A 10904-nucleotide genomic window follows, 5' to 3' on the forward strand; every position below is an offset into this window, starting at 1 on the left:
TATTCTAGGTTAAGTGATCAGAGGTAAAAATTAATGTTACCCAAATAAAAGGTCTTAATTGTCACAAGAAATAAACCCATAAAATGTGGAAGCCATTTGTATAGCCCATCACACTTAAAACTTATGGGCAAGGTTATAATTTCTGCAGACAAATAGACAGACATAATATAAACACAAGAAACAAAATATGTACATAATTAGTCAAATGGAAAAAAAATATACTAATTAATTTGAATCACAAAATAGATTGTTATTTCAGAGATAGGGAGTGGGTAGGGAGATTGGACCCCCCCCTGGAATTTTCTTTGTTATTTAAACAAGACTATATACTGAAGCAAATAACCAATGACTTTGGACATCCTCCCCCAAACTTAGAAAAACATTGACCCTACTATCATTGTTTTTATTTTGTTTATTTGTTTTCAGTTTATAAGTTTTTTTTCTCCTGCTTGTCAGGAAATTCTAGGCATGAATTTTTTGACTGAGATGTGAACCCCCCTCCCTACTCCCGAAAAAAGCATTCTGGATCCGCACCAGTATTGGCAGTAACTGAATGTCACATCGACAAGGGGAGATAACTTCACAATATGAAATTCGTCTAGTGTGGCATGCGATGATCTTTGACCCTTTTTGAACTTTAACCTAATCGTTTGGGTTTATTTTACCCCCCACTATACTTAAACTTGTACTTACCGACCTCCATAGGTTTTGTAAACTTCATGAAATATAAATCCAATTTATATAACACAAAATGAATTAATCCAATGCACACCAGGGATGGGGTAATTGAAAAAAGTAATTGTATTTGACTGTAATTAATTACATTTTTGAAGTAATTGGATGTAATTTGTAATTGAACATTTTTTCAATTACTTGTAATTGTAATTTAATTAATTACACTGAAAAAATACCATGTAATTTCAATTACTTTTTCAATTACATTCAATTACTTGCATGATATATTTTGCGATTTATTTTACTCTATTGAAAAAAACCTGTTTATCAAATATCTTAGCCCATACAATTTGTGTACATGTACATGTAGGTTTTGTGTGGAGGCAATTGCATCAAACTGAATAGTCTTGAATCTTGAATAGTTCTTTACTGTTTTGTAAATAAAAGTTATGATTTAAACCACAAAGATACACAATGCCTACTAGCATATTATTTATTGTATTGTTTATGCAGAGGTTGCACTTATATACAAGTTAATGATTCCTTTTCTGTATATTCATATGATTATAAAAAATTTCAAAAAATTGAAAATGTAATTTGTAATTTAATTAATTACTTTTGTAAAGTAATTGTAATTTAATTAATTACATGTCTTAGAAAGCCTGTAATTTAATTGTAATTTAAGTGAAGAAAAAGTCAAAGTAATTGTAATTTCATTAATTACATTTTAAAGTAATTGACCCCATCCCTGATGCACACCATTCTGCAGCATGTTATAATGCTATTCCATTCGGAAAACCTTCGTGCCGTCGATTCCGTCACCTTATCAGATGAAGTGGGAATCGGCCGAGGTGTACCGAATGGAGTTTAATCTAAAAATATGATAATGGGTGACGCAACGTGATGTGATGTAGAATTTACATGTCAAGAACAAATATTAAATTAATTCATAACAAACAATGTTTTGATAAAACTGTTCGATCTAGCCTATTCCAAAAAGTATGTACTGTGTGATTGTGGTGTCGAGGGGGGGGGGGTTAGTAAATTTAAAAAGCTCCTATTATGAGCAAAACATTTATCAAAATCTAATTTACATCATTAATAGAATTCAAACTGGTATATAATGAATTAAGCATGTAAAATAAATATAAGAGGTTCTGAGTTATAGGTCACAGGGATAATTTCACATTCAATTTGATGAATACATGTAAATTACAGGCTACCTGTACTATAAGACAATGTCCATTGAAAAGATGGTTGCCCCCCCCCCCCACTTTTTACCACAGTATATACATAGCAAGGAAATATGGGAAAAAAATTGGAAGTGAAAGTAATTTTGCCTTGAAAAAAAGGTGGCCACTCCCCCCCCCCCCCCCCACCCCCCCCATCCTTTTCCTTGTTAATTTTTTTAGGTAAGTAAAAAAAAATTCTCCGGTTGCCCCCCCCCCCCCCCCACTTTCAAAAACGATGCTACGTGCCTGAATTATATAGAATTATCTTGACTTTTTCCTTGGTAAGCCGCCCGTAGGATTGTGTATTTAGAGGCAAATACCTTAGTGCGGGTATTACTGTCTCATGACAGCATCTAGTTCTGGTTTTTATTGTTTTACCTAGAGTGCATTACAATAAGTTTATTCACTTAATACTTTCATAGAAATATTTTAATACGAAAGTTTGGCGATATACATGTATGAACTACTCGCATTTTTCAATTTTTGTTTGTTGATAATTTCGGAAAATCGTATAAGTACTTGTCTGTGTGGTTTTATATATGCTGCAGATTTTTGTATAAGCCTAAATATATCAACTTCTCTTAAACAAAACACACAGTACTGTAATTCTAAGTATTCTGCACAGCACGCTAAAATAGAAACTCGGTAATGATTTGTTAATGTCAATATCAAAAAGACTATTTATTACAAACATTAAAGAAATACGTGCATGATTGTAGGTGCCCTAAAAAATACTATAGTAAACTATAGTTAACTATAGTTTAATATAGTTAACAATGGTAAATCAAAGTTCCAAAGTTTTCAAAATAGTAAATCAAAGTTCCAAAGTTTTACCATAGTAACCAAAGTTCCAAAGTTTTCACCATAGTAAATCAAAGTTCCAAAGTTTTTTTCTATAGTTAAACAAAGTTCCAAAGTTATCACCATAGTAAATCAAAGTTCCAAAGTTTTAACTGTAGTAAATCAAAGTTCCGAAGTTTATGTCATAGTTATTCAAAGTTCGAAACTTTTTACCATAGTTATTCAAAGATTTAAGTTTTTTGAAATTACTTTCACAATTTTTATAATAAAAATAAGTTATTTTTATTATCATTTAAATGTTTTAAAGGGAAAGATATTAGTCCTGTTCTGGCTGATTTTGTTGTTCATCTTTAATTTTAACATGCAAAATAATTAATGAAAATGTAATATTTACATCGAGCAGTGTTGACTGAAGCTAAGGAAATATTTTTATTCTAAATGACACAAATTTTATCTTAGAGTAAGTTTTTTTCTACATAAATAAGGTTTACTTTTTATCCCTACAACATTAAAATTAAATAAATTTGAATAAATATTGCTTTTTTATTGGAGCAAGAGAAAATCTTTACATTAAAATTCATTTCTTTTACATAATTCTTAAGGGGACGGTTTGGGTTTTTGTAATAGTTCTCTAGAGCCTTGATGAATTCTAACCTTGACATTTTATAAATTGTATAAAAACATTATTCCAGAGGTTTGATAATACCTGATTAAAGTTGCAAATTTTCACCAAAGTCAATTAAAGTTCCAAAGTTTTTACCATAGTAAATCTCTTATGAAAGTTTCGAACTTTTTACCATAGAAAATGAAAGTTCCAAAGTTTTTACCATAATAAATCAAAGTTCCAAAGTTTTCACCATAGCAAATCAAAATTCCAAAGTTTTCACCATAGTAAATCAAAGTTTCAAAGTTTTCACCATAGCAAATCAACGTTCCAAAGTTTTTACTGTAGTAGTAAATCAAAGTTCCAAAATTTTCACCATAGTAAAACAAAGTTCCAAAGTTTTAAAGGATGAGGTGACTTGCGGCCCCTCGTTTACTGACAAAAAATTAAATGTCTAACTTTTACTCAAATTTTTGTATGTAACTAGTCACTAATATATGTACCTTTATATAATACTATTTTTAACAAAAATGGAAACGTGATTTGAAAGATATAGGTCTTTTATTGGGGTAGGGGTATCACGTTTACATTCAATTCCCATTGCATTTTAACCCCGCCCCACTCTTTGAAGCCCTTAAAATATAAGAGCGCATGTAGGTACAATTTTCTCATTTGACTGGTCACTATATTTTATTGAAATTTACCTATATGTGAAAGGAGAAAGTTGTACCTAACTGCGCTCACGTGCTATTTTTCAAAAAATTGTAAAATCTAGTTGCCCTTTCCCATTATAAACAGATCGACGGAACTAGATTTTCTGACGTAAGAATGAATTCATATGCTAATCGAGGCACAGGCGATACTTTCTAACTGACCAATCAGCTAAATGAAATTCGTTACGAGTGAGTACCATAAAAATACTATGGAAACATGCTTGGAATTTTACTGTTTTCCGATATCTTTTTATGCATTTGAGTCAAGATAAGACACGAATCTACATATCTACCATTTCCGAGACCACAGTAAAATTCGTACACAGTTACAAACAATTGTTAGAATATACATGATATACATTAGTTTAAAGTTTTGTAACGTGTTTGGTGAGCAATTCGCTAGGTCTACACGTATCTCGAGTATCGGTGAATACAATTTTCATGTGCATTTCTTGTCCTAAAATCCGTAAATGCCGAAAATCCATGCGTAATATTAAGTATAAGCAGCATTGGCTGACCATTATAAAAGTTTGAAATGTAGAAAAGGATAACAGGTAAATTGACCTAAAGCACGTGTGTGCGATAAAATGTCAACGTAGTATACCAGCATGTTTTGTTGTTCTGTCATCGGATTGGACAATGACCAAGTGCGAAATAATAACAATAGCCATATAAGGTATTCTCGGACACGCATATCTCTCTATTGTACTAAGACCCGCCCATTCTCTTGCCATAAAAGAAAATATATGCACAAACCTGGCCGAATTTAGCTGTGCTAGGGTCTAAAAAATCAAAGATAATGCAGCATTCCTTATAATTAAAATGTGCCTGAACTATTGAAACTATTTGAAAGGCGTCGTATTTATTTACTCATGTTTGAAAACTACCAACATCGTCGTAGATTAAATATAATCCGTCGTGGAAAAAGGGGCCCCAGATAGCAGTTATGTCACATCATCCTTTGGAATTATAGTTAACTATAGTAAACTATAGTTTACTATAGACTTTTTTTGTTTGGGGATCTACAACATATGATTTGTAAAGATAAAATCATAGTGTAAGATAGTTGACCAGTTTACATATCTATAAATGACAATTTTATCAACATCTTTCAGATGAAGTTTCTGATTACTGAGTGGATCATATCAATTATATTTGGTCCAAACATACTATGGTCTTAACAAGGTAGGTAAATTAATTCTTACAGACCCATGTGTGTTGTTGAATGTAAAGGATATGGAATTCGCAATTAAAAGAAAGATTTAAACAATACACAACAGTTAAAATTTTCAAATTTAAATTATCACAACAGGATAGGGATGATTTCACAACAATGATTATTATTAAAATGCTTATTCGTGATATACTGTATTTTATTTTGTCTAGAATCATAGGGGACATTTATTGGAAATATAAATATTATTGCTTATAAAACCAAATAATTGTTCAAACGTAAACACATTAGACATTGTATAATTAATAATTGAGTAAATATTTAAGTCTGTAATTCCTAATGCATCGGTGCATGTATTTAAATAAATAATGAAATTCATTTCCTATTCCCTTATAAGGAAAAATTTACAAATTCTATTTTCTATTGCAATATTATATCATTTCCCATTTCAATTGGAAGTTTAGCAATGTTTGTTCTAAAATTGCAATATTTCATAGAAAGTAAGGTGAATTTAACAAATACATGTATTTGTCAACAGTTGATATGTTTTTTTTTAATTCTTAACCATCTAAAACAGTTACTGAAATATTTTGGTGAACTAAAGATGTCATTTCAGCACAATTGTTTAAATTGATATTAAAAAATAGTTTGCTCCTTTTTCTTAAACCATGCAATATGGAGAATGCTGTGTTGGTATCAATACATACATAAGTGAGTCCTAAATCATGATTAAATATTTCTAAGACATATAAAATTATTTTGATGACATTTTTTTCCTTATGATGCAAGTCTTGTCCAGTAAAAAATCAAACGTAATTTGATATAAGAAGATAAGGTATATCTACTATACTTTCCAAACATGTATACCATAAACCTTGGTCGGAAGACTTCATATTTAAAATATGTTTACAAAAATTTAGAAAAAAAAACATGGACGACTGAAATTTGATGTTTATGACATTCCTTTTGAAAACCATTTTAGCTATTGAAAACTGAAGATTGGTGACATGTTTTGCAAGAATTTTTAAAAAAAATAATTTTAAATGTTATAACACCCCCACCCCACCCCACCCCCCTCCCACCCCCCCAAAAAAACAAAATAATATCACTACAGAAGAATTATACTTTTAAGGAGTAAAAAAAAATTATGCACAAACTGTTAGCATTTTGGAAATACCTTGAAGTTCATTTTTTTCTGTGTAATAAAAAAGCAAAGGTACGCTGTTTTCACAGATTTCGATCATTTAATTTCGCTATAGCGTAACGCAATGAGGTTTGTTTAATGAAATTTTATTTATATAAATTCTGACACTTTCATAGAAATCAGAACGGACTCAGGAATTAAAAAAAATACATATTAACATAAGATTGAAATTTTATAATGATGTTTAAATCAAATTAACTTAATTTTAAATTTACAATTTATCGATATCTTTTACTTCCTGCTAACATGCAGTATATAACTATTTTTACGTAGTGTATCAACTATTCTCAAAATTTGTCAACGATTAGGAAATCATCAATTAACACTGACAGTTAGTTCTTTGAAGAGATCGCTATGAACACTTTACGAATATGTGGTTTATAATTTAGGTTGGTAAAATTTCTATCTTTCAGATAGGGATACAAAGTGTAGATACAGTGTCCATCTTCCAGAGGCTTCATGGCATGCAGCATATAATGTGTGTGCTTCAAGTAACAAGACACTGGTGACACTGACATCACTTACTGAGATGTACTATATAGAACTAGTCCTGGAAGAAGTTGATGAATTACTCGGAAAAAAATTCAGTTTAAAGTATTTTGCTTCTTAACAAAATATTGAAGATATTTGAAAATTACTATAGATGAATTAAGCAAAATTCTTCTGCATCAAGTGAAATCAGTATTGAAATAACATAATGATTCTTAGTATGCTGTTTAAAAGTAAACAGACAAGTTTTTCAATCTTCTTTTTTTTAGATACTCAGAAGGCCTGTGGGTTGGGGCTTTTTTGAGTTCTTCTAATAATGAAAGTATGCTAGAAAACTGTGATCATCTTTATTCCGAAATCCCGGTAAATTTAACTGGTATAAGCCCCGATGGGTTGTTTTGTCTTTATTACAATCCAGAAGAGCAGAATCTTGTCACGGAAAACTGCACTTCAGAAAAAATGTTTATCTGCGAAAAAGATGATGAAGGTAAATTGTGCTTTCTTTTCTAACAAATATATGTCTCAATCTTACTTAAGGACAAAATTGTTCTGATAAAATCAAGAACATTACAATCTAATTTTAAAAAGTTTAATATCAAGGGGGTTAAAGAGGGAAACGCAACAAAAACGGCTATTTAACAAATGACATAACATGGGTCTAAAAATTATCACTCCTCTAATTCGGATTTTCTTCAACAATCCTTAAATTTTCATTTCATTCATTTTGTTATCTATTTGATACTCTAGTACGTGTAGCTTCTTAAGAAAAATGCAACGATTTATGATCCCTACTTTGTAGTTATTAATCAAAATAAGCGATTAAATACAATTTATTACTGAGTAAAATCTTGTCTGGCGTTTTTTATACTAATTTTTAGATCATTATATACACAATGAATTTAAGACGGATTTTCTCGTAATAATCCTATCATGACAAAGAGCAGGTGACGGTTTATCTGGTCGGCGCTGGGGATGCTCACTCCTCCATAACACCTAATCCCATGCTCACTCTTCCAAAGCAACCGATTTGGTGATCCAGGTTTGCTCAGCATCTGTTTTGTTCGATGAAATTTTGAATAATGTTCATCAGATCAATGTACTTCATTTGAGGGTATATAAATTCTCATTTATTAACAAGAGATCATTAAGACTGAATGTGTTTCATCAGGTTAAGTATAACCAACTTGGGCTGTTTCATATATATTTATGATTATTTAATTGGAAATTAAAAACGTTTTACAATAAAAAAAAGATGATTAAGGATAAGATGTTATATTATTTTATACATGTATTTAATTTCACGACTTGTTAACCCGCTTTTTCTTTCCTGAAGAAGGGACACGAAATCTGGAAAGTTGATGGAAGCAAGCAAGTTTTAGCCGCCACTGTTCTGCATTATTTACTTATCTATCCTTTTATCTGTCTACATATTTATGGTTATATATCATTTTAGATTTTGGAGAATGCATGATCAATTCATCAATATCAGCATTGCAAAACCAAACTCAGTTGTGCAATTTTGTCAATAATCCAGATACAGATTTAAATCAGTGTGAAAAAAATTGTTTAGAGAATGCAGTATGTTATACAGTTTCACATAAGCACCAAAATAACGTATGTCAGCAGTACAAGTATGATGATAAGGAATCGTGTGATTTAACAGCAAGACGACCTCTGCCAATTTCCAAATACAAAAGTAAGCAGTTAAACAACACAATATTTTTTTTCTTTTATAATTGATAACCCTTTTATTACCACCAAATTAACTTTCTTTTAAAATTGAAATACATCACCATCAGTGGTTGATGTGTGAGGGATATTCCGTATGGACAACTTTTATGATTGAAATGATAATTCGATAAGTTAACGTCCTCATCAGTTATTGAACTAACTTATGAAATGTGAAATATTCCTTGTTACTTCTACATGTCCTTTTTAAAGACTTTCTCAATTCGTATTTAATTTGTTGTATTTAATGCTAGTAAATCATCTTTCCATCTAATTAAATAAACCTTTCTGATTCCTTGATTTTAGGTATTTTTCTATACACCAGTGCTGGGTATCCCCCATCAGAGGACGTGCCTCTCGATCAATGGTGTCCAGGTACGTGCCGATTGATATTATAAAAAGAAATGAGAATAACTACAGTCTCCTAACGTTTTAGAAATTGATGGGCTCGGGGAAAATATAGTAAATTAATTAAATTTGGAATTTTCAGTCCCAATCAGTCATTTTTTTTTTCTATGGGTATTTCACTTGATTTAACATCAATAATTGTATTTTTAATATAAAACACTATAATTCAGTTTTAATATTTATTTCTTCTCATTTTACGATTTTATGAAACCCGAATAACATTAATCGGGTCTATCACCCGGGTTTTATCAAGTCCTTCAGCAGACCTCTCGTATTAATCACTATTAATTCATTCTAGGAAATATAAGAATTTTGTGAATTCTTATCAGCTGACTTAAAACGTCATATTACATGATAAATAACTATGTAGCACACAGTAACTGATAAAAAATATAAGCAATTCTTCAGATTGATTCAAGAAGATGTTTTATTTCCAAATCAAGGTTCTTTGAGGCATCAATAAAAATCAGGTTCGATTCAGTTACAACAAACATTCTGAGAGAATTGCACATTAAGTAATACACGTTCCCTACGGGGTTCCCCTTTATCTGAAGGATGCCACTTTACAGTATACAAAACTTTTGTCTTTTCTTGCGTCATATTAACCATGCTGACCTTCGAAATTTAGTGCATCACGAAACCGATCTTACACCATTATGAAAAACTAAAAATGCCCTAATTCTGTCAAAAATCAATGAAGCATAACGAAATTAAAACTTGATCTGTAACTCATCAAGGTACACTTACATTCCAAAGAAACAGCTCAAATTCTGCAAGTGTTAAGAAAAAAAGAGCGGAAAACCAAGAAGGACAGACTGACGGTGACAGACAGACGAACAGACAGACGCAAAGGAAACCTATAGTCGCCTTCGTTTTCACCGTTATGGGACTGATAAAGCAAAACATTACATTTTCATTAATATTAATACAACACTTTTTTCCTGACTTTTTTTGGAGAGGGATCTTCAATCATTTTATTCCCTCTCCCCAAATGTGTATTTATAGATCTGATCCAAATTTCAATAATGATATATTTTTCATGCATAACTTTTTGACGTTTTGTCTATATTAAACATTTAAAAATAAATCCAAAGAAAGTATGATTTTTTTTTCCAATGCATAACAAGTGCAAATAAATCAGCATTTAATGGTCCTCTTTGTTTGTCATCGATAACTGAAAAATAAATAATGCATATATTGTGCAAATCTTGTTTGAGAAACCAAAAGGAAATCATTCGGATTCAATTATCTCTTCGAGTATCGGCAAAATTTTACTGTATAATGCTTTCTGTAAAACGATATTTAGGAATATTCAAGTTGTATTTTTTATATGATAGACACACGTGTTATTTTATTTAAAATGCTTTTTACTATGTTCACAGAAGTGAATCAGAAAGATATTCAAGAGAAGATCGCTAATATGCAGAAAAATTTAACTATCAATCGAAAAGAAACAAATCAGTACACGCGCACTTTGACTAGTGCCCCGGATGAGAGGACCTCTTCAAAGAATATCGGAGTCCTTGGGGCGTTTGTAATTGGTGCAGTGGGAAGTATTTTTCTCCTCTCCGACTGCATAAATATTATCATTTGGATACAAAATAATCGTGTACACGCCAGAAATATTTGACTTTTTCAAGGAAAACTGGATGTAGAGCATAAACATGAAAAAAGGCAACATCATTTTAGACGATATGTTGTCGACAATACTTAGATTGCATTGTCTGCTTACGATAAATGTAACAAGATGGTATTTTAATATATGTACATGTCATATTACAATATTTACTATACATGTAATTAACTTCTATATTTTTTTTTTAAGCGCTAAGCGCGCATGCGCAAGCGATTTATAAGGTGTCTTCAGATTTTCACG

General features: G+C 30.8%; 1 protein-coding gene and 1 long non-coding RNA gene across 2 annotated transcripts; both read left to right on the top strand.

The window, feature by feature from the left end:
* Positions 1-5138: 5138 nt before the first annotated feature.
* On the top strand, positions 5139-7421 carry LOC134261273 (uncharacterized). The gene is made up of 3 exons (XR_009990786.1): positions 5139-5210; positions 6817-6997; positions 7162-7421. It is a non-coding gene; the product is annotated as an uncharacterized LOC134261273 (long non-coding RNA).
* Positions 7422-8359: 938 nt separating this feature from the next.
* Positions 8360-10772, top strand: LOC134261274 (uncharacterized). Its single transcript, XM_062743717.1, has 3 exons — positions 8360-8588; positions 8927-8995; positions 10411-10772. Exons 1-3 carry the CDS (start codon positions 8360-8362, stop codon positions 10656-10658), a joined length of 546 nt encoding a protein of 181 aa, XP_062599701.1. The 3' UTR covers positions 10659-10772.
* The last annotated feature ends 132 nt before the right edge of the window (positions 10773-10904 follow it).

Source organism: Saccostrea cucullata, unplaced genomic scaffold (genome assembly GCF_032062105.1).
Source record: "Saccostrea cucullata isolate Sc308-1 unplaced genomic scaffold, CSIRO_AGI_Scuc_v1 ctg12279, whole genome shotgun sequence".
NCBI lineage: Eukaryota > Metazoa > Mollusca > Bivalvia > Ostreida > Ostreidae > Saccostrea > Saccostrea cuccullata.